This window comes from Ictidomys tridecemlineatus, chromosome X, assembly GCF_052094955.1.
Source record: "Ictidomys tridecemlineatus isolate mIctTri1 chromosome X, mIctTri1.hap1, whole genome shotgun sequence".
NCBI lineage: Eukaryota > Metazoa > Chordata > Mammalia > Rodentia > Sciuridae > Ictidomys > Ictidomys tridecemlineatus.
Window position 1 is genome coordinate 96,086,935 of NC_135493.1, and position 25,063 is coordinate 96,111,997.

General features: G+C 37.8%; 1 protein-coding gene across 4 annotated transcripts in view; it reads right to left on the minus strand.

The window, feature by feature from the left end:
• Sytl5 (synaptotagmin like 5) overlaps positions 1-25,063 on the minus strand; it is a 241,552-nt gene that overhangs the window by 27,626 nt on the left and 188,863 nt on the right. For 3 of the 4 annotated variants that reach the window (XM_021725559.3, XM_040273390.2, XM_078034971.1), the window contains 5 exons: positions 18,425-18,566; positions 12,774-12,903; positions 11,049-11,155; positions 3,617-3,703; positions 2,191-2,256 (listed from right to left, as the gene is read on the minus strand). In XM_021725559.3, coding sequence (XP_021581234.2) covers positions 2,191-2,256; positions 3,617-3,703; positions 11,049-11,155; positions 12,774-12,903; positions 18,425-18,566 — 532 coding nt within the window. The remainder of the gene's footprint in view (positions 1-2,190; positions 2,257-3,616; positions 3,704-11,048; positions 11,156-12,773; positions 12,904-18,424; positions 18,567-25,063) is intronic. The other variant, XM_078034972.1, reaches the window with a different exon arrangement.

A 25,063-nucleotide genomic window follows, 5' to 3' on the forward strand; every position in this document is an offset into this window, starting at 1 on the left:
CCGCGCCTCATGATGATTTGTTCTGATGTATGCAAAGCCCCCCGCCCTCTCCGATGTATCGCCAGAACTTTACAATACTAACTAGTAGTTTCCAGTGTCACCGTTAAATCATAATACTTTTTTTCAATGGCTACGTGAAGTTGAACTTTTGGCAGTTTCTGCAACACAAAGCAAATATTTCATAAAAATGTGGAACGGGAAATGAAAGTGATGATGTCTAATCAGATTCCAAGATTTGAGAAACCATGTGAGGCTCAGCAGACACATATGTCCTAATCAGTAAGTAATTGCAGCTACTTAAGAATGGAGCCAAGATATTATTTTGCCAAACGGTTATTGTTAGTGCCCAAGTGATTATTAAATTGTTTAGATCTAATGACTTAATAAATTGACTAGTCAGTTGTTGCTTTTGGTCTAGGAGAGCCATAAAAGAATTATCCAGACTCTTACAGGCTTTGTGAACTGAAAAGGTTTTGGAGTCTATCCCAGTTTATATAAACTGGTCCACGGACCAGGCTTTGAGTAGCAAGGGCTTCAAGAATAAGCCTCAAGAGGCTGGGGATGTGGTTCAGTGGTAGAGTGCTGTGCCTAGCGTACACAAGGCTCTAGGTTCCATCCCCAGCACTGTAACAGTGATCACATCACCTTTTGAATATAGCCCTTGCTGCTTATTTTAAATAGGATATGTTTTTATTTTCCACTTCTCCTTCTCCCCCTCCCTAACCTGGGGACGGGGAACAAGATTACCTTGAGATATCAGTCCTTCAGGAGAAGGCGATGTCAAATTAACAAGTGAATTTCATCAAACTATCAGGATATACCTGGAATGCAGCCTTTAAATAGCTTCTTTAAAAGGGCTGTGCTAGGGCTAGGGGTATAGCTCAGTCGGTAGAGTGCTTGCTCTGCACGCATGTAGGCCCTGTGTTCAATTCCCAATACCACATTAAGAAAAAGCTAGCTGTTTTCCCTAAAGGGCAAAACCATGACCTGGGAGTCCTCTGTGCCTCTCATTTGCTAGCAAAGCAATAAAACTTCTTTTTCCTTTTTCTCAAAACCATGTCCTCTTAATTGGATTGACTTTGGGGACAAGGACCAAGCTCGAGCTTTCAGCAACAGCACCACCAAAAAAAAAAAAAAAAAGCCTCAATTCTCTCATATCAATTCAATCAAGCCTTAATCCCCACACATCTGGATCACAAAAATTGTTGGCAGTGTCAAAACATTCAGAGAGGTTAGGTTTCTAGTTGGAGGCCCTCCTACCACATCTCACTATCTCCTTGTATGACTTGTGTCTTCACATCCCTCTGTAGCCACATGGTCAAAGAGGAGTCTCTGAAAGCAGGGGATTCCCATGGTATAGAAGAAAATCTAAGAACCCACAAATGCTGAGGTTTGGGAGAATTTAAGGTAGTATGGCAATTTTACTCCTAGCCAAACTTGATGCTCTTAAGCAAGCCCTAGCTGTGACTATAAAGATGTTCACTCCAAAGATCTTGTTAATGATGAGTCATTATAGATTGTGTCTTTTTTTTTTTTTATGATACTGGGGGTTCAACCTAGGAGTATGCTACCACTGAGCTACATCCCTAGCCCTTCTTTTTTTTTTTTTTGGTACCGGAGATTGAACTCAGGGGCACTTGACCACTGAGCCACATCCCCAGCCCTGCTTTGCATTTTATTTAGAGACAGGGTCTCACTGAGTTGCTTAGGGCCTCGCTAAATTGCTGAGGCTGGATTCAAACTCATGATCTTCCTGTCTCAGCTTCCCAATCCGCTGGGATTACAGGCATGTGACACAGAGCCTGGCTCCCAGGCTTTCTTATTTTTATTTTGAGACAGGGTCTTGCTAAGTTGCTTAGGTCCTCAGTAAATTGTCCAGGCTGGCCTCGAATGTGTGATTCTCCTGCCTCAGCCTCCTTAGTCACTAGTATACATGCATGCACCACCAATACTGGCTTGGAGGTTTGCATGGTGTCTTTTGACTAGCACCCAGATTCTAATGTTGAATTAGTTGGAATACTTGAGTTCTCCTAACCTCATGCATCTTTACAAAAGAGAATCTCTGGTTAATGGGACACAAATCAGAAAAAGATATATGCTGGAAGAATTGCCCACCAAATCATGTTTCCCGAACCATGGAATTTGTGAAGTACAGTTGGAAAGAAGGAAAAAGAAAGGTTGAAAACTTACAGTGTCTGAATCAGCATCAGGTACATTTAGGTAGGTCCACTTCCTGTCAGAGCCTGCTTGAGCATTCTTTAAGACAGCCAATGATCCAAAGAAAAGGGGGATTAGAGCAATAGAAGTCAGAGAAGCAAAGAAAAAGACTTACAGGCACACAGATTAAAAGAATAAAAAAAGACACAGGGGCTCCTAAAACCTTCCTCTCAAGGAACACTTTGAACACTAAAGAATGGGCTTGATTCTGTAGGCAGTGGGAAGCTGCACTAGACACATCTGAGTGGTATATGGGTTTTTTTTTTTTTTTTTTTGGTACCAGGAATTGAACTCAGGGACACTCGACCACTGAGCCCATCCCCAGCCCTATTTTATATTTTATTTAGAGATAGGGTCTCACTGAGTTGCTTAGCGCCTTGCTTTTGCTGAGGCTGGCTTTGAACTCACTATCCTCCTGCCTCAGCCTCCCAAATCCCTGGGATTACACGCATGTACCACTGCGTGAGTGGTATGTTTTGCAAATTGACTGACAGTGGTGTGGAGGACAGTTGGGGAGTGGAGAGAATGGTGTCATGGAAATTTGCCAGCAGAGAACTAAAATCATTTATAGGCTTGAGTTAATTGGGCCTAAACTAGAAAATGGAGAGATAATTTTAAAACTCCACACAAAATTGTACAAATTTATGGGGTAGTGTTTGAAAATTCAATACATGCACATGATGTATAACGATCAAATAAGGGTAATTACATTTCCATCTCCTTAAAGGCATTATTTCTTTGTGTTGGGAACCTTCAAACTCTTCTCTTCAGGCACTTTATAAAATGGGAATGAAGAGAATTTTTTGAATTTTTTTTATTGTTTTGGTATTAGGGATTGAGCCCAGGGTCACTTTACCACTGAGCTACATCCCCATCCCTTTTTATCTTTTATTTTGAGACAGGGTCTTGCTAAGTTACTGAGGCTGGCCTCTAACTTGAGATTCTCCTGCCTCAGCTTCTAAAGCAACTTGGATTATATGTATGTGCCAACATAAAAGAATAAGAATTAGGGGCTGGGGTTGTGGCTCAGTGGTAAAGTGCTCACCTAGCATGCACGCACAAGGCACTGGGTTCGATCCTCAGCACCACATAAATGTAAAATAAAGATATTGTGTTCACCTAAAACTAAAAAATAAATATTTTTTTTTTAAAAAAGGCTAAGAATTAAGAGATTTTAAAGCCTGGGCAAGAAACATGGAAGGAACCAGGAGCCTTAGATAAAGCCCTCATAAAGTTAGACTAAATAGTACTCTGTAGGCAAAAGATAAGTAGGAATCTACAATGATTTTTAATTCAGTCTCACACATTTTCTCAAGAACATTCATTTCTTCTTTGGAAATGCACAGAAAATTAACAAGAGAAAGAAGAAAATTTCTGTGTGTGCTAGAGAACTGCTTACGGTTGACAGGCCACCTGCCAGACTGTGGGTGTTTGCAGAAAACTGGGAGGAAGCTAAGTCAACGCCTTCAGTGTCTTCCAAGGAGATCTAAAAAAGGAGAGAAAATCAGTGGTTTCATTCATTTCTTTCCTAGAAACTGTTTTAACTGAAACACAACTTTCTTTCATAAATATCTGAAAATCAGATTAAAATATCTAGAAATCACCCCATTCCTAGGACACATCCCCCCCCCCCAAGTCAAATTGAATTACAGCATTGGAGGAGTAGACAGGGGCTGGAGGTAGAGGACAGAGTCTCGTTTCTAATAGTGTTTGCAAATTTAGAATCATTCAGACTTGGGTTCAATTCCTACTTCCCCAGCCTCTAAGAAGATTCCCTTTAGGGAACATACTTATTTTTAATTTTAAAATAATTTTGGGCCAGTAACTCAGGAGGCTGAGGCAGGAGGATCACAAGTTCAAGGTCAACCACAGCAACTTAGAAAGGCCCTAAGTAACTTAGTGAGACCCTGTCTCAAAATAAAAAATAAAAAGGGCTGGGGATGAAGCTCAGTACAAAAAAAGGAGGAGGAGGAGGAGGAGGAGAATAATAATTATTATTATTATTTTGGGTTTGTGATTGCTTATGCCATTACTGCACTGTACTGACTATTATCTTTGCATAGTGAATTTTGAAATCTATTAGTATAAGTCTTCCAACTTTCTCTTCAAATTTGAAAATTTTATTTCTGGGATCTTAGAATTTTCATAAAAACTTTAAATCATCATCTCCATTTCCACAAAACATACTACCTGGATTTTTATTAGTATTAAATCTATAGATTCATTTGGAGAGAAATTTCATCTCAAAAATAGTAAATTTTTTAATCAAGGAACATAGAACATGTCTCTATTTATTTAGATCTTTAATTTGGTGCAGCAACATTTTTGTAAATTTCAACGTACACATCTTACACTTTTCAAAATAAATTAATTCCTAAGTCTTTCTTTAATATTTTTCATGACATTGTGAATGAAATTATATTTTTAAATTCATTGTCCAATTGTTCATTTCTCCTCTTTTAATTTTTTTGTTTGTTTGTTTTGAGACAGGGTGTGGCTAAATTGCTGAGGCTGGCCTCAAACTTGCAATCCTCTTGCCTCTGCCTCCTGCTCCTGACTTGCTAGGATTCCGTTATATACCACCACACCTGGCTCCAGTTTTTCATTTCTAGTATATAAAATACAATTGACTTTTATGCATTTATTTAATATCCTTCAACTTTATTGAATTGATTAGTTCTAGTCATATTTTTGCATATGTTTTAGAATTTGCAATACACAAAAGTATATCATCTTCAGGTAAGGAAGATAATTACTTCCTTATTTCCAATGAGATATCTTCTTTTCCATTCTTTTCTTTCTCCCTTCTTTACTGGAATAGCTAAAATCTCCTTCCTGTACAATGTTGAATAGAAGTGGTACAAACAGAAATCCTTACTTTGACCAGGCATGGTGATGTAAGCCCAGTGGTTCAGGAGGCTGAGGCAGGAGGATGATGAATTCAAAACCAGCCTCAGCAACTTGGTGAGGCCCCAAGTAACTTGGTGAGACCCTGTCTCTAGCTAAAATATAAAAGGGCTAGAATATAGCTCAGTTGTTAAGCATCCCTGGGTCAATCCCTGGGGGGGAGAGAGAGAGAGAGAGAGAGAGAGAGAGAGAGAGAGAGAGAGAGAGAGAGAGAGAGAGAAAGAGAGAGAGAAAGGAAGGAACGAACGAGTGAGTGGGGAGGCTGGGAGGGGAAGGAAGGGAAGGGAGGGGAAGGACAGAAGAAAAGAATCCTTGCTTTGTTCCTCCACTTAGGTAGGAAGAACTTGGCTCCTTTTGCCATTAAGTATGATGTTAAGTTGTAGTAACTTTGTTCTTTACTAGACTGAGGAAATTCCTTCTATTTCTAAATTGTTGAGAATGAATATTGGATTTTGTTAATTAATTTTACTGCACATACCATGGTGATGTGGCTATTACATTAATTTATTTATTCTTTAGTACTGGGGATTGAACCCAGAGGCGCTTTAGCACTGAATTACATCCCTAATACTTAATTTTTTTTTTTTTTTTTTTTTAATTTTGAGGCAGGCCTGAAACTTGGGATTCTCCTGGCTGAGACAGTTACACTTGGTGCATTAATTTGTTTTTGAATGCTAAATCAATCCTACATACCTGCAATAAATCCTACTTTGTTATGGTATATGATTCTCTTTTGTTACTGGACTTAATTTATTAATACTTCATTAAGGACTTTGTGTGAGTGTGAGAGAGAGATACTGGGATCTGACCCAGTGGTGCTTTACCACTGAGCCACATCCCCAGGCCTTTTTAAAATTTTGAAACAGGGTTTCACCAAGTTGCTTAGGGCCTTGCTAAGTGAAGGAGGCTGGCCTTGAACTTGTGATCTTCCTGCTGCAGCCTCCAGAGTCCCTGGGATTACAAGTATGTGCCACCACACCTGGCTTTATTAAGGATTTTTGCATCTATATTCATAATAGATACTGGATGCCCCAGTGGCTTGGGAGGCTGAGGCAGGAGGATTACGAGTTCAAAAACCAGCCTCAGCAATGGTGAGGTGCTAAGCAATTCAGTGAGACCCTGTCTCTAAATAAAATGCAAAATAGGGCTGGGGGTGTTGCTCAGTGGTCAGTGCCCCCCCCCCAGTTCAATACCTGGCAAACCCCACCCCTCCAAAAACAGACATAATGGATATTGATTGGTCTGTAGCTCACTCAACCGAGATCTCTCTCTCTCTCTCTCTCTCTCTCTCTCTCTCTCTCTCTCTTTCCTTTTGTACCAGGGATTTAACCCAGGGGCACTTAACCACTGAGCCACATTCCCAACCCATTTTATTTTTTATTTTGAGACAGGGTTTCACTAAGTTGCTTAGGATCTCACTAGGTTGCTGAGGCTGGCTTTGAATTTGAAACCCTCCTGCCTCAGCCTCCCAAGTCTCTGGGATTACAGGCATGCACCACCATACTCAGCTCTTTTCTTTTTTATGATGTCTTTATCTAGGTTTGCTATAAGTATAATACAGACCTCATAAAATTAGTTCAGAAATATTTCTTCCTTCATTTTTGAACAAATTTGTGAATTATTAGAATTACTTCTTCTTCAAATACTTGATGGAGTTCATTAGTGAAGCCATCTGTGCCTTGGATTTTCTTTGGGAAATTTTAAGGTTGGCCTAAAGCTTCCTCCACACATATTTTAAGTTTGGCTTTAATTTCTCCAAACAGTGAACTGCAACCGAACATGATATGTAAATAGACTGCAACCTACTCTTGTAAAAGTAGACACCTATGGCCAATCACAAACAGCCGACTGTTCAAATCACATTTAAATAAGATAGACTTGAGTTGTGACCAATTAGGCTGTCTCTATACTTTATTTCCATCTTCTATATGTCACTCCCTTTTCTCTGCCTATAAGTATAACCTGCCCATGTGGTAAGGCATTCCAAACTACTTTTGGTCCACACTGCTAGCAGATCCTAGAATTGCAAATAATGCCAATTAAGGTCCACAAAGCTAGATTTGTGATCTTTTTTCTTTTAATAAATAAGGCTTAAATTGTTAATTCAGAGTAGAGGAAAGGGACTGGGGGAGGGAGGAGGGGAGGGAAAGGAAAAATATTGGGGAATGATATTGACTACATTATATTGCTGTATTGTGTGCATGTTTAAATATGTAACAACAAATCCCATCAGTATGTACAATAATACACCAATAAAAAAGGGCAAAAAAATAATAAATTATTAATTCAATATCTTTACTTATTACAGATCTACTCAGATTTTCTACTTTCTGAGGTATTTCTGGTACTTTGTGTCTTCCTAAAGATGTATCTATTTCATCTAAGCTGTTGATTGTGTTGGCGTACAGTTGTTCATAGTATGACCTTATAATCATTAACATTTTTGTTATGTGGGCAGTTGTATCCCCTTGTTTATTCCTCCTTTTGTAATTTGTGTCTTCTCACCTTTTTTCTTGGCTACTCTTGCTTACTTTAACTCACTGGTTTTCATCTGAGATGGATTTGTCCTCTCTGGGACATTTGGTAATGTCTGGGGAATTTTGAGGGCACAGTTGGTGGAGAGTTTTTGGTGCCTAGGTAAAGATCAGGGATACTTCCAAACATACTACTTTACACAAAAGAGAATTCCTCCCACTCCAACAAAAAATTATATAGTCAGAAATATCAATAGTGCCAAGATTGAGAAATCCTGGCTAGGAAAGTCCTAGTTTGTCAATATGGTTGATCTCCTCAAAGAACCAATATTTATTTGCCTTCATGTATTGTAACAACTCTGGATTCTGAGGGTTGCTACTGTTGCTTGTTTCTATATGCTTCATTTTTAGTTTGTAGGTTTAGCATCTTGCCTGGACTCATCTCTAGAAACTGTTTTCTGTCCCATGTGTCTGCTAATGTCTCTGCTCAGTTTTTACTTTTAACAAACTTCCTATGATTCATCTCTGTGTGTGCAGAATTTAATGGTAAGTTAATGATTGTGAAGATATTGTGCTCAAACACTTCCAGCCAGTGACCCTTCATCCTCATTTCAGTGGATCTGTGTGTTGTTTTTAGAGTGTATCAAGATCAGTCACCTTTTAAGTCACCCCCATCTGTTACTTCCCTAGGGCTTTCTCGAGTGTGCTCAGGTTTATGATCAGCCAGAGATGTTTGCATAGCTTGTGCCCATCAGCTTTTCCCTCCCCCCAATCCTCCACATGAATGTTCAGAGTGCTTATCAAGGCCATATATGACTTTCTTGTTGATTGATTTCCTATTACATTTCTGGCTAGTTCAGGGATCTATTGCTTACCCCAACCAGGGCTATAAACTCAGAATAGCTGAGCTATTGGTCTTCTAAAATTCTCTTGTTATTTCTAGTACCTTATTTATTTATTCATTTATTTTAGTTGTAGATGGACACAATACCTTTATTTTATTTTATTTTTATGTGGTGCTGAGGATCGAACCCAGTGCTTCACACAAGCTAGGCAAATGCTCTACCACTGAGCCACAACCCCAACCCTAATCCTAGTAGCTTTTAGTCACTAAACCACATAGGGTTTTTTGACCAGGCAAGCATTTTATTAGCAAAATGTGTAATTTAATATCTTATTTAATATTTATAAAGGTCATTTTATTTTCGTATTGCACTTTTCAGAACCTTTAGAACAATGTTCACTAATAATAGCAACAGTGAGAATCCCCTTTTCTCATTTTAATGAAAATAGTTCCTTCACATCAATATTTAAAAGTGAAATATGTTGTGGCCTTTTAGATATTTAGTAGTATCTGAGAAATCATATTCAAATTAGTTTTTTATTAAATAAAGCTGTAGAATTTTGCCAAAAATTTTGCCAAAAATCCTTTGACTTAGTTTTGTGTGTTCTTCTTCTTCTTCTTCTTCTTCTTTTTTTTTTTTTGATGGTGCTGGGGATTGAACCCAGGGCCTTACTCCTTACTTCACCAACTGAGCTATATCCCTAGCCCTGTTCTCAAATATAGTGACAATGTTACCAGATTTCTTATATACATTAATTCTTTAACTCATACCTAGAATAAAACTTACTCTTATTGCAATATTTTTTGATTCACTACTGTTTTACTTAATATTATATTTCAAGTTTTATATAAATATATATAAATTTATAAATATTATATTTAAATTATATACATACATATACACACATTCATGTAAAAATATATACATACATACATATATATTTTTTGGGGTACTGGGGATTGAACCCAGGGGCACTTAACCATGGAGACACATCCTCAGCACCTTTTTTTTTTAATGTTTTTTAGTTGTTGATAGACCTTTATTTTATTTGTTTATTTATTTTATATGCAACGCTGAAATTGAACCTAGTGCCTCATACATGCTACTCAAGTGTTCTACCACTGAGCTATAGTCGCAGCCCCTCAGCCCTTTTTAATATTTTATTAGCGAGAGAGTTTCACTGAGTTGCTTAAGGACTTGCTAAGTTGCTGAGGCTGGCTTTCAATTGGAGATCCTCCTGTCTCAGCCTCCAAGCTACTGGGATTATAGGCGTGCACCATTGTGCCCGGCTAAGTTTTGTATATATTTTCATAAATCAGTTTGAATACAATGTTAGTTTTTAAACAATTTTTAAAATCAACTTTGAGTTTAGAGGTTAACTGGCTGGCTTCATACTATGAATTTGAAGATTTTCATAGTTTTCTAAGGACAGGAATAGTTTAATAACATTTGAGTTAGCAGTTCTTTAAAGGCAAGCAGTTCTTTAAAAGTAAGTCTTGGAATCATCAGATCCCATTGCATACTTTCTTCTTCTTCTTCTTCTTCTTCTTTTTTTTTTAAAGAGAGAGAATTTTTTAATATTTATTTTTTAGTTTTCGGTGGACACAACATCTTTATTTTATTTGTATATGGTGCTGAGGATCGAACCCAGCGCCCCCACGCATGCCAGGCAAGCGTGCCACCGCTTGAGCCACATCCCCAGCCCAAATACCTTCTTTATTCTAGTGGATTTTAAAGTACTTTCCCAGCTTTTTATGCTGCAGTAAATAATATTTAGTTCCAGAGCTCTAAGTTTCCTGGCTTGCTTTGGAAAAACTATTAATATCAATTAACATTTGTGCTATATCTTTCTTCTAAGGAGTTCAAATTTCATTATGGCAGTTACAGAAATCAGAATATCAGAATATTAGAGTGGGAAGTAACCTTAACAATAATCGAATTTAACCTTCTCATTTTATAATTGAGTGCACTGGAACATTAATTCTCATATAATTTAGTCTCAGGAAGGCAGCTCATTGGGGACAACTTGATATATAAAAAAGGGTCATGTAAAATATATAGTCAGAAAGTAATATTTGGTTTAGAAAATGCCAAGATCCCTTAGATCCAAGGTTTAGACAAACTGATGAGCCTTTAGCCAGGAATGGAAATAAATCTCTTGACAGATACTTTGCTAGAGATAATCTATCATTAACCTGATTAGTTGCTTTTTAATAAATAATTCTTTTAGTTGCTCCTTTTTTTTTTTTTTTTTGGTACTGGGATTGAACCCAGGGATGCTTAACCACTGAGCCACATCCCCAGTCCTTTTTATTTTTATTTAGAGACAGGGTCTCCCTGAGTTGCTTAGGGCCTTGCTAAATTGCTGAGGCTGACTTTGAACTCACAATCCTCCTGGCTCAGCCTCCTGAGCTGCTGGGATTACAGGCATGTGCCGCCACCATACCTGGTTTAGTAGCACTTATTATGTTGAGACTAACAGGAAGAGATAACTTAGATAACTAAGTTCCTTTAGGTAACTCATCATCACCTAAAAGTGGAACTACTTGGAGCAAGACCATGACCTTCTTTTGTCATATCTTGGACTCTTACACATACAACTTACCAAGTCTTTGTCTAAAGTCCCAGGGACCGATCTGCTTCTTATGCTTACAGTATCTTCTAAGTCTTCTGTAAATGATTCACTCAAATCTAACTCAGATCGACTCCGGTCTGGAGAGAGAAAAAGAAAAAATAAGTATATCTTCTTACTTTGGAGCTAAGTTCTTATTTTTCATTGCAAATGTTTCTTCCTTATTTCAATTCTTTTTAGGCACAGAGCATGGATAGTCATGCTAACAGCCAGAATCAATAACTTCATGCAGTTTATGTTAAAATACTTCCATTTACAATAATCTTCTGCTTTACTCCTAGAATTAAAAAAAATCTCATAGATTGGGTCTTTAAACTTGGAAAATAATAATTAATAATTAATCTTTTAAATTTTGTTTTTCATAGTACAAAACAAAATTGAATCCAGGGGTGTGTAACCACTGAGCCATATAACCAACCCTTTTTAGTTTAATTTTTTTTTTGTGTGTGGGGGTGCTAGGGATTGAACCCAGGGCCTTGTGCATGCAAGGCAAGTACTCTACCAACTGAGCTATTCCCCAGGCCCCTTTTTACTCTTAATTTTGAGATATAGTCTCACTAAGTTGCTTAAGGCCTCATTAAGTTGTTGATGCTGGCCTCGAATTTGCTGTCCTCCTGCCTCAGTCTCCTGAGTTGCTGGTATTACAGGCATGTATCACTGTACCTGGTGAACATTAAGCATTCTTGATTTCAATATTTAGAGAATTTACTGTACTTTCATATTTGACATAAAATACAAGTTGACCAATTTTAAATATCTATTTTCAAATGATATACCAAGTTCCTTTCACATAAAAAGGGAGTGACTACCAATCATTGAAAGGAAGCTCACTAGGCACCAGAACATTCTTCCATCAATAAAAAAATCTTTTTTTTTTTGGGGGGGGGTGTGCCAGGGATTGAACTCATGGACACTGTATTTTGTATTTTATTTAGAGACAGATTCTCACTAAGTTGTTTAGCACCTTGCCATTGCTGAGGCTGATTTTGAACTTGCAATGCTCTGACCTCAGCCTCCCAAGCTGCTGGGATTACAGGCGTGCGCCACCATGTCCAGCAACAGATAACTTTTTAATGTTGAAGACTTCATCATGAAATCAGTTCTATATATGGACCTAAACTTCATAATTATGACAAATTTCTCTAGAGTTTCCTTATTCATAGGTAAAAATATTCGCAACATAAATAATACCTGATTCACTGGATTGCTGTAATCATGAACTAAAATGATATGTGCGAATGTGCCATACAAACGAAATGGTTATTATTAATACCTTAATGCAGCTTGCAAATAAACTCCTTCATTAAACCATGCAGTGGTTTATCTGGATATAGGGAACTTTGGTCCACCATATCAGTTGAACGACAATTTCCTTGCACTCTGGGCAAGTGTTATGAATCATAGCAAACATATTCTGGAACCATTTATATTTCCTATACTTCTATACTGATACTCTAATATAGCTCTAAAACTTGAAGATGATGCCTAACAATAGTATGCCCTCAATAAATAGATTTGCACTTGGGACCACCTTCAAGCAGTTCTCACACAGGGAGCCTACTACCATAGGTACAAGAATTGGCAACTGTTTTCTGAGGCAGAAAACATACACATGGTATAACATAAAGCAGCCAATTCCATCTGATTGGGTCATTTTTTTTTTTTTAACAACAGAGTAGTTATGTTGTAACTACCCACCTGAGGAGAGGGAAGTCCCAGACACTTCAATGGAAGGCGTGCCTGAAGTGTTTCTGCGGTGACTCTTTGTAAGCTCCTCAGAGGTGCTTTCAATGGCAGCCAAACCCATGGAATGTTCAAAACCACGCTCCTTCCCACAAGGTAGAAATGAAGAAAGGAGCATTATACTGACCGTAGTTTAAAATCCCTCTATAGAAATAAACATACTTCAGTATAAACACACTTGTGCATGTTCCTTTTTAAGAGAAGTGAATTGACATCTGAAGGACCTTTGTCAGAAAACCACATGATTCCTAAACTTGCTATCAATAATTGCTATTGAAAATTGATTTCCAGAGATTTATTATTTAACAAAAAAGGTAGTTTGAGTGTTTTAAAATATGGTTAGTACAATGGTAAAGGTAATTTTAAGAATCTGGCAAGTGTTATACCCTCAGAATAGCACTTGGACTTAGAAATGTGTTTGGTCTCATGTTTACCCCACTCTCAACATGCCCTCTCCTCAATCACCTGATATAGTTTGAATTTAGAATGTCTTCTATTCTAAATTGGAGGCTTTGTCCTTAGCTTGATGCCATTGGTAAGTGGTGGAATGCATTTGGATGTGGGGCCGAGTCAGAGGTTTTAGGTTATTGGGTGAGTATCCTTGAAGGGAATTGTGGAATGCTGGTCTATTTCTGTCACTCTCTCAGTTCTTGGGTACCATGTTGTGCTGCCTTACCACAGGCCCAAAAAGAATGTGTCATCCTGACCATGGTCTGAAACCTCCAAAATCGTGAACAAAATTAAACCTTTATTCTTTTGGGGAGGTACTGGGAATTGAATCCAGGGGTGCTTTACCACCACTGAGTTATATACCCAGTCCCTTTTTTTTTTATTTTTTTGAGACAGGGTTTTGCTAAATTCCCTAGACTGGCCTCAAAATTGGTGTTCTTTCTGCTTCAGCCTCTCAAGTGTCTGGAATTACAGGCATGTGCCACTGTTTCAGGCAATCTTTCCTCTTTTAACATTGATTTTCCCTAGTATTTGTTAAAGTAATAGAAAGCTAACTAACACCTTATCTCCTCTGTCCTCATTTAATAGGAAACCATGGCACCTTTTGTATCTGGAAGGTTGAGTGATCAGAATATGGCTGGTTATTTCTACATTAGAACTAAAGTTTCATGCATGGTGCTTATCCATGCTCATGACTTTCTTAGCTTATAGGAATAAGTGAGCTGTGTGTGTGTGGAGGGGGTGTAATAAAATAACTATTTTTACATGTGGCAGACTTCAGTCTGAGATGGGCTTTCAAGTAACATATGATAAAGGAAACCTGCATCCCAACTTTGTCCATGCCCATAGAAGCTTGACTACTATATCACCCCAAGCTTGTGTGACTAGTAAAAACAAACAAACAAACAAAAATGTCCCTTTTGTGAATTGAGCTGAAGGTTAAATGTCCATGCTGGTGGTATCATGGTGTGATAATGATCAAATCTGAAAAAGACTTTACAATTCTTCCTTCTGTAAACAATCAAAAATTGCCTTTCAAAGTCTTACAGGATGGGAGTTGATGTAGCTCAGTGATAGAATGCTTTAGTAGCATGTGCTGAGGCCCTGGGTTCAGTCCCCAGTACTTAAATAAATAAATAAATAAATAAATAAATAAATGACTTCTGTCAAAGGTCAAAGTTTTATAGGATGGAATTCCCTTTTTGTTGCCTTCATCTTAGACATTCAGACATACTTAGATAAACTCACTCCATAGAGATATGACTCTCAGTTGCTTAGCATACTAAACAATTCAGCTGCAATAAAGACTGGTCTTAATCTTTCACTGTTTTCCAACAGCTAAGACCTGTAATAGGAAGTTTATAGCTCTTAAGTTCTCTAAATGTCATAGACCAACGTGGTTTGTCAAAAGCATGACAGAGGTCAAATAGACAATTTAGGTTAGTTTTTGACACTGCCTCAAGAAGTTCTTCACATGCAGAGCACTGTAATGAATCAAGACCAAGTTCCTTACAGGCAATTATGATGATGGCAATACTGCTAATATTGAGAACTAATAGGCCAATTAGTATTATACAGTCATTAACATGCAATACGTGCCATGGAATTTCCAGATGTCAAACTTAAAATTAACAGATTACATCATAGCAGAGGACAGTTTAGAGACTATCATGTTGTACAAGTTCTCCACTCAAAAAATTACTTCTTACATGCTAAAACAGAAAAGAACATTGAAACAGAGATTCTAAGAAATAGGAGAAATTGAGAAGATGTGACCTTGCTCACCATTTAACTCTATATACCTCTTCCTTCGTTGTGAAAAAGCAAATGTGCTTCATGAACTGTGATGCTGTCTTATTTTTATTCCACAGGCATTATTTCTCTTTGTCTCTCTTTTTTTTCTTAGAAAACACCAGTTTAGACCAGCTAGAATTCAAGAAATCTACATAGGCACTGCCTATGTATATGTAAATGGACTGAAGTCAATTGCAGGGAATTTCTGTTGACAGGTGATTTTTAATTTTTTTATTATTATTATTTTGGTATCAGGCATTGACCCAGGGGCGTTTAACCACTCAGCCACATCCCCAGCCCTTTTTATTTTTTATTTTGAGACGGGGTCTCACTAAGTTGTTAGGGCCCCACTAAGTCACTGAGGTTGGCTTTGAACTTGCCATCTTCCTGCCTCAGCCTCCCCAAATGCTGAGATTACAGGTGTGTGCCACCACACTGGCTTGACAGTGATTGTTGCTTCCTAATCATCTGAAAGGGCTGGCCCTTAGGAAGATAATCTTTCTTTTTTTTTTTTTTCTGTACTAGGGATTAAATTCAGGGGTGCTTTACCACTGAGCTACCTTCCCAGACCTTTTTAATTTGAGACGGGGTCTTGTTAATCTTCCAGGCTGGCCCCAAATTTGTGATTCTTCTTCTTCAACCTCCCAAATTACCAGAATTATAGATGTGCACCACTGTGCCTGGCCAATAATCCTTATTTTGAGAAAAACGTGATTATTATTATTATTATTATTATTATTATTATTATTATTATTATTTGGTTATTGGACTGATAGGTGCTACCCAGTGGCACAGCTGCACCAGCTGCTAAAATTTTTAAAATACTTTTGTGGTTGCTGAACAGCACTACTCCTCATCTACCTCCCCTTCCCCATGTTTCCCGTTATCCACAGGTCTCCCCATAATCCAGGTTAATGAGTAGCATGGAAGGGACCCCAGGATACTGCCCCAGCCAGTATTTATTCTGATTACTCAGTGTCCCTGCCATACCAGTTACTAAATATTTTGCATATCATTCCTTGTTAGGTCACAAAGAAATAAGCATAATCAACAACTATCTGTGTACTTTTCTGACTACTGAACATAATCAGCTTGCTGAGCTTAGCATAAATGTTTATGAAGTTTAAAATACGCCTTTTATCTTAGCAAGTACAACCTAGACTGTAAGTGTTTAAGCAAATCTATTATTGTTATTAAATCAGTCTGAATGCCTTTTGGCTCTTCCTTAAAAATATTTATAGAATTTGATTGCTCACCGCCTCCACTGTTATTTCTCTTTTACAAAGCCCAGTCTCTTGCCTAGAATATGACAACGGCCTCCCAATTGGTCTCCTGGCTTCCACTCTTGTTGCCCTGCAGTTGCTTCTCAACAGTTCCCAGATCCTGCTTAAACAGAAGGCAGATCCTATCACTCCTCTGCCTCAAACCCTCCAGCTTCCCCCATCTTAACCAGAGTAAATGTCAAAGTACATGCAGTAGTTTTCGGGTCCTATTTGGCCTATGATCTCTTTGAATTCATTTCCTAGTAACTTCCCCTTCATTTACTACTTGGATCCTTCTTGAATGTGCTAGGTGTATAGACCCTCAGGGTCTTTGCACTTGCTTTTCCTCATGAGGCATTAAAAATATTTTAGAAACTGGTTGAGCCAGGTACAGTGGTGCCCGCCTGTAATCCCAGCAGCTCAGGAGGCTGAGACAGGAGGATGGTGAGTTCAAAGCCAGCTTCATCAAAAGTGAGGTGCTAAGCAACACAGTGAGACCCTGTCTCTAAATAAAATACAAAATAGAGCTGGGGATGTGGCTCAGTGGTCGAGTGTCCCTGAGTTTAATCCCTAGTACCAAGTAAACAAACAAAAGAAACTGATTGAACAAGTCACTGTCCATTCAAGATGGAGGCTAGCTGTAGGTAAGTAAGCTGCTTTCCCCAGGTGCGCCTGCCAAATGTCATCATTGTCTCTGCCTGGAGGACACTTAGATCCGAACATTTTACTTCCTTCAAGTCTTTGCTTGACTGGTGCCTGTCATGTACTAAAACCTCCACTAAATATTGGCTAAGTCAAAGAATTGTGGTTCATATATAATGGTTTCTTATATATACATGCCAGCAATCTATACTGAGTTTATTATTTAATTAAAAAAATATATCAGCTGGTACACGCCTGTAATCCTATCAATTTAGAAGACAGAGGCAGGAGGATCACAAATTCAAGGCCAGCTTCAGCAACATAGCAAGACCCTGCCTCAAAATAAAAATTAAAAAAGACTGGGGCTGTAGCTCAGTGGTAGAGTACCCCTGGGATTCAATCCCCAGTACCAAAATAATTTTAATAAATATAGTAGATGCTAAATCATTCCAAGAAAGACTTCCAACAAAATATTTCATTAAAAATTTTTCTTCCTGTTTTAGTCTGCTTTTTCACTGCTGTGACCAAAACACCTAACAAGAACAATTTAGAGGAGGAAAAGTTTATTTGGGGCTCACAGTTTCAGAGGTCTCAGTCCATAGATGGTCAAGTCCATTGCTCTGGGCACAAGATGGAGCAAAACACCATGGTGGAAGAGGATGGAGGATAACAGCTCAGGACATGATAATCAGGAATCAGAGAGAACTCTCACTCACCAGAATGGAAATATATACCTCAAGGGCACACCCCCAAGGACCCTCCTCCTCCAGCCACACCCTACCAGCCTATAGTTACTACCCAGTTAGTCTCTGTCAGGAGATTAATGCATTGATTAAGTTAAGGCTCTTATAACCCAATCATTTAATCTCTAAATTTTCTTTCATTGTCTCGCACATGAGCTTTTGGAGGACACCTCAGATCTAAACCATAACACCTTCCAAATACTTTCTCCATCTTCTCCCTTAAAAGAGAAAGGCAACATAAAATGTACTTTACCACATATGTAAAATATTCCATTTAAGCATTCATTATGTGTTGACACCTTATTTTAACGGACACATAGAACACTATAACAACATTTCAAGGTTCTACTTTTCCAGTTGCAAAACAGCCTGGAGAAATTTTAGTGCTGTCCACTTATGAATATTTTATCTGAGAAGAAACATGGAGGATTAAAATCAGAGCCTTCAACACATTCTTTATATTTGTTTAAACCATTCAACAATGTAAATCCCAGCATACAATGCCACCTTTACATCTTGTCTTTCCATTTCTTTTTCACTTTGGGTTTTGGGCCAAAAACTAAGGATGCAGGAGTCTTGGTCCTGGTAAAGAAATTTTTTACCATTAAATGACATAAATGACATGCCTGAGATACAGAGAGGTTAAACCCAGTCATGCCTTAATGGTATAGTCAAGTCCCAGAGGCTGAAGGTCTCTTTACATTTGTGTACTTACTCTGCTGCTGATTGAGGCCACACTTCGAGTGCTTGGGGCTGGTGACCTCTGAGTGACTGGGGTCATACCATTGCTCCAGATGCTCTTTGGGGTCCCAGGTCTGACCTCTTGGTCCATGAGATCTGAAGAACCGATGCTTCCTCTAATGATAAAGCACATTCTGATTTTAACATGGTAGCCAAGCGACAATCAAAGACACAGGCAGGGGACAGCCTCAAAAACAAAACAAAACAAACAAAAAAAACTTGATGAACACATGTGACCTACACTTAGTTCGAAAGAGCCGCACTGGAACTGCTCAGCAACTATCACATCACCCTCCTCCTCAAGACCCTCCAAGGGCTCACTGGGTTTAGCCCCATTTGCCTGACTCCAGGGTCTTTGGAATTGAGCGCCCCCTGAACTTTTTGACTTTACTTCCCAGTTCTTACCAGCATCCTCCCAGCCATTCTACATTCCTGAGTATTCTCTCAATTCATCAAGTTCACTTCTACCTCTAAGGCATTTTTCTTTCTCCCCACCCAATATGCCCCCTGTGTCTGTAAATCTTGTCCATTCCTGGAGGCCAGAGAAGTTCAGCTTTCCTTGTGAGGTCTTTCCTGTCAAGCATAGGCCTTGTTCAACTGTCCTCCCCTTAGTTGCTGCTGACTTTTGGTCTTTGCCGTACCATTTAGTAAGAGATTTGGTCCTGATAAAGAAGTTGTCACCATTAAATGGCATTTAAAACTTCAGAATGTCTTATTTGGTTCCCTAATTGATCCACACTTGTGGGCCTTGGTATTTCTTTGATCTGTGAGCTCCTTGGGGACAGAGTCTATGTTATATTTACCATGATATCTCCAGCACCTTCATAGTGCCTTGATACAAAGAAGTTACTCAGTACATGTTTTAATCAAAGATCAGAAATTATATTTCATTTCTTTGTTGTTTTAGTGTTTGACCCATGGTGCATATTTAATAAATGTGGTATAAAATAATGATGTTTGCTAAATGGATTTGAATCACTTTCATGTTTGCTAAAATGATTTAATTTCATTCAATAATGATAAAAGAAAAAATAATTTCTGCCTTCCAGATGATCACAATTTTCTTATTAAAGAGAGCTTCATAAGTAAATGTAGAGTTTCGACAAATCACAATTTAAGTGTTTGTTCTTATTTTATCCATCATTAACCCCCAGTGCACACAAAATATGCTACAAATTATGCTGGGATGTATGCAATATATGCTGACTTTCATTCTCTTAGTTACTATCTTAATAAGTCATGAAAATAAGTATATTATTGGCAAAGCACACCAGCACTGGTTAACAAGTGATTTTTTTTTTTTTTTGGCTTACAGTTGAGTCAATCATAGAAACCAGATAGAATAAAGGAAGGATGTTTTTTTTTTTTAAATGTCTGAACTTACATATATCATTACCACAAGATAAATCTGGCAGAATAAAGAATAGGCAATGACCATCAGAGCTGTCAACCACAACTCTGAGTGATTGTTTTTTCCATTCTGGGCACTAGAGAAGCCATAAAAGTCAGATACAACCCGATTAACACTACCATCTTCAATAACTATGCAAAAAGCAGCTACATTTACTGAATATTTTTTAGGTGTTAGCCAGTTTCCATTGCCCAACATCCCTGTAAAAACTGTATTGTCACAGAGCTTGGAAGAAAGTAAAAATAAAAATGTAGCAGTAAAGAAGTTTCTTACCAAGACTCTGAAACACAAGTACCAACCCTGCCAGCCTTTGTAATAAATGCTACTCTTCAAAATTTAAAAATGTTGAGGCTGGGGGCTAGGGTTGTGGCTCAGAGGTAGAGCACTCGCCTGGCATGCATGAAGCACTGGGTTCGATCCTCAGCACCACATAAAAGTAAAATAAAGACATTGTGTTCACCTATAACTAAAAATATATATATTAAAAAATGTTGGGGCTGGGTTGTGGCTCAGTGGCAGAGCACTTGCTTAGCATGTGCGAGGCACTGTGTTTGAGTCTCACCATGGCATATAAATAAATAAATAGTCCATTAACAACTAAAAAATATATTCTAAAAAATGTTAAGAAAATCATTAAAATGTTAAAAGTAAAAAAATTCTATTTTAATGAGTAAACTGAGTCTTGGAGAGGTTAAATAATTATTCCATATATATATATGCATACACATGTTTGCATATACACACACCTGTCACCACACTACCATGCTGTCACACAGTACATGACAGTCAGGATAAAAATAGTATTGTCCAGGGGGGATAGTAGGGGATAGGAAAGGTAGCAGAATACAACAATTACTAATTGGGCATTATGTAAAATTGTGGATGTATAACCGACGTGATTCTGCAATCTGCATTTGGGGTAAAATTGGGAGTTCATAACCCACTTCAATCTAATGTATGAAATATGATATGTCAAGAGCTTTGTAATGTTGTGAACAACCAATAAAAAAAATTAAAAATAGTATTGTCCATCCACACAAAGCCTGAGTCCATTCTGGTTTCTCATACTGCTCACGTATCATTTCATCAAGATAAAATCATTTCAACCAGGGGAGTTCTGCACTAATAGAATAAACGACCAAGAAGAGAATCTGAGGATCAGAGTTAGGGGTTAGTTTCTTGGGATTTGATTAAAATAACTTTGAAAATTTTCTGGCAACATCCCTTTGACATTATGTAGATCTTCAGGCTCCTCTTTCTAGAACTGATATTCTAAATTATAGTGGTATGAACTCAGCTCAGGAGGGACTTGTGATTGTGTTTATTGATCCTGACAATGAGAAAAAAAATTTTTCTGATCCAGTAGATTGTTGTAATTTGGAATTTTAAGTTTCTGGGTGATTTTCCCGAGCCTTCCTACCTCAGGTGTTACACTACTACATTTGACAGTAGCTAGTCATAGTCCTACCTTTCCAAGTGTTTTCTGTTCATCTCAGGAAGGCCTTAGGGGACCTGCCCAGTGCTGTGGTGTGGTGACCATAGGTACTCTACTCTCCTAACTATTATCATAAAAATCTTTCTCCTTATTGTTTTAGGTAAAATAGTTTCAAAAAATAAAGGCTGGGGTGAAGAGTGAACAACAGAACCAAGAAATTACAAGCAAAAGGTTTCATGTGGGCATTTCTGTTTGTGTGTGTGCTGAAGATATTCTCAGATCCAGGTGGTTTGGACAAAGTCCCCAGGGTGGATTAGCCCTACTGAAACCAAAACTCCTACTTGTGTAGAAGCTCTGGCAGAAGTTGATTAATTATGGTGATGACATTCAAGAGGCGATCCTGTAATAAGGAAAGAATTCCTGTGATCGTAAGTCAGCTACTGGAAATCATCATGGCCAGAAGCATTATCTCAAAAATGACATGCACTTTCTCATTTGTTCCTGACATTTACTGTGAGCCTCTCAAAAATATTTTCCTTTCAGTTGATTAGACTAAGAAAAAGGTTTAGTCTAATGAAGCAGATCATAAATATTTGGGTGCCAACTCTTTTAGATGTTATATAAAACATGACATAAAATACATGAACCTTTGCCACTTAACTAGAAAGAGGGAAAACAGCATCCTGAAGCCTAAATTAAAGCAGATAAGTTTAAAGACCAATTAAGAAAGAGCTATTTGTGATTCAGATATCATGTTACTGTGATTAAATAAGAAGAATTAGAAATCAGTGCCAACCAACCTTCAAGCTCAATGGGTTAAGGGAAAATGGGCAAGAAAGCGATACATGTATCTTATTCTAACAGGGCCCAAGTGAGGGGATGTGACATTGTCTGGGGAGCTTGGTTATCATGGGTTATAGAATGACACATTTTCTAGGTTAGAAAAAAAATCTCATTTCTTCAGGATATAAATAAACTTTTAAAATCCCCCAAATCTTGATAATGACTTTCCAGATGTATCCATTTCTGGATAGAGGATCCAAGGATAAGGGACAAAGACTATAATTTAATGAGTTGCCATTTTGGTTCATATAATGGTTTCCCAGTAATCATAGCCAGGAAAATAATTTCTCAAGAAACAACCTTTCTAGAGTCTAGAAATCCTACCCAAGGACGTTCATAGTCAGTGCCTGACAGGTGTTGGAGTGCAATGGTCTAGCTCTTCCAAACAAAACTCAGGGACATAGTCCATGCTCCAGAGTTCCCCATGGAATCAGGCTGGGTCCTGAGACTTGGACATATCTTAGATAGCACCATTACTTAGTTTCTTCATCTTCTCCATTCTGCCTCTCTTACTCCCTTACTGGTTTTTGTGGATTAATAAAATTAAAATTGGATTAGTAAAATTAATAACTTGCTTGCTTATGAATCCTTGTTTGAGGGTCTGTTTCTGGCAGAGAATGACTGAAGATAGAGACGTCCCAAAATCACAACACCGTGACTACTCATCCCAACTTAGAAGGGACTCAGAATCACTGCATTGAATAGCATTCTCTTTATCAACTATAATTTACAATTATATCCATTTAAAAACTCTCCTTTCTCTCATATGTTCAGTCTCTAGCAACTAGCAATTTGTTATACTCTGAGAGTCTGCTAGGCCTTTCCTAGCCCATTCATATTTTCTCCTGCTTTGAAACCACTGAAAAGAAATAGTCAATTAGACATCTGTTAAAACATCATTTCCACTCTTTTTAGAAAATATTTCTTTAGTGGTAGATGAACACAATACCTTTATTTTATTTTTTATGTGGTGCTGAGGATTGAACCTAGTGCCTTACACGGGGGCAGGTGCTCTACCACTGAGCGCCTCAGTCCCACCTCCACTCTTTTCTGATATACTTTATAAGGTTATTGGGAAGATTGAGATAGCACATGTACATTACTTATAAGAGTGCTGTCCTACTTCAGATAAAGCATTAATTTCCAGGATATATAGAGAGCTCAAAAAAAATTAACACACACCACAAAAATAACCCAATCAATAAATAGGCTAAGAAACTGAACAGACACTTCACAGAAGAAGAAATACAAATGGTCAACAAATATATGAAAAAAAAATGCTTAAAATATCTAGCAAATAGAGAAATGCAGACCAAAACTATACTGAGATTCCATCTCACTCCAGTCAGAATGGCTGAATACAAGAATACAAGCAATAATAAATGTTGATAAGGATGTGGGGAAAAAGGCACACTCATACATTGCTGGTGGGACTGCAAATTGGTACAACTCCCCTGGAAAGCAATGTGAGATTCCTCAGAAGACTTGGAATGGAACCATCATTTGACCCAGTTATCCTACTCCTTGGTATATACCCAAAGGACTTAAAATCAGCATACTACAGTGATGCAGCCACATCAATGTTTATAGCAGCTCAATTCACAACAGCCAAGCTATGGAACCAAACTAGGTGCCCTTCAAACAATAAATGGATAAAGAAAATATTATATATATATATATATATATATATATATATATATATATATATACACACACAATGGAATATTACTCTGCCATATGAAATGATGGCATTTGCCTGTAAATGGATGGATCTGGACATTGTCATGCTAAGCAAGATAAGCTAATTCCAGAAAAACCAAAGGCTGGATAGTCTTTCTGATATGCAGATGCTAACACACAACAAGGCGGGTGGGAATAGAAGTTCATTGGATTAGACAAAGGGGAATGAAGTGGGGGGATGGGAATAGGAAAGACAGAAATAATCGGACATAACTTTCCTGTGTATATGTATGAATACACGACCAGTGAATCTCCACATCATGTACAACCTCAAGAATGGGATCCTAATTAGAAGAAGTTATATTCCAAGTATGAATAATACGTCAAAATACACTCTACTGTCATGTATACTGAAACATAATTGAAACATTTTTAAAAAGAGGAAATAAAGAAGAGAACATAATACATGAATATAAAAATTTAAATAATAAAAGAATATTATGGGGGGAGTAATATCCAAGCTCAGCTGCTCCAGGAAAAGACCAATAAACCATGAAGAATTCTGCATTTTGGAGGAGAAAGGAGAATAATTCTCAAACTAAGTCAGGTAATAGCCCAAAGAAAGGGGGAGCTCACAATCTCTTTAGATGATGGGAATTAAGAAAAGATGGGACATCTTCTGCCTCAACTTTCTTAGGAATCATTTTGGGGATAATGGAACACATCTATTGCTGTGGCGGTCCATTAATGAGTCATTATGGTGATAAATACATGTTCCAGGAAAAGGACATTTTGCTTTATTGATCTCCAGAGCACTTCTATTCTTTCTTAATAGGAAAATATTGTTCTTAGCATGCTTACGCCAAAGCAATCCTGACTACTACATTCCAATTATCAGTAAACCATTTCAGGTACTTACAATTTAAAAAATATTTTACTTAGGGACCTTCTCCATTTCATAATAAGAAGTCTCCATGTACATTTACAAGGTTTGTAATCTTACACAAGACACCCAACTTCTCTGTGTCTTTTTCCTTGTCTGTAAAGAGAGATTAAAATACACTGCACAAGATTGTCTAGGGCTTTGTTTCTCAAACTAATAAAGAACTAGTTTTTTGGCCAAGCACATGCCTGTAATCCCAGGAGCTCAGGAAGCTAAGATGGTAGGATCCTGAGTTCAAAGCCAGCCTCTGCAATTCAGTGAGGCCCTAAGCAACTAAATACAAAAAAGGGCTGGGGATGTA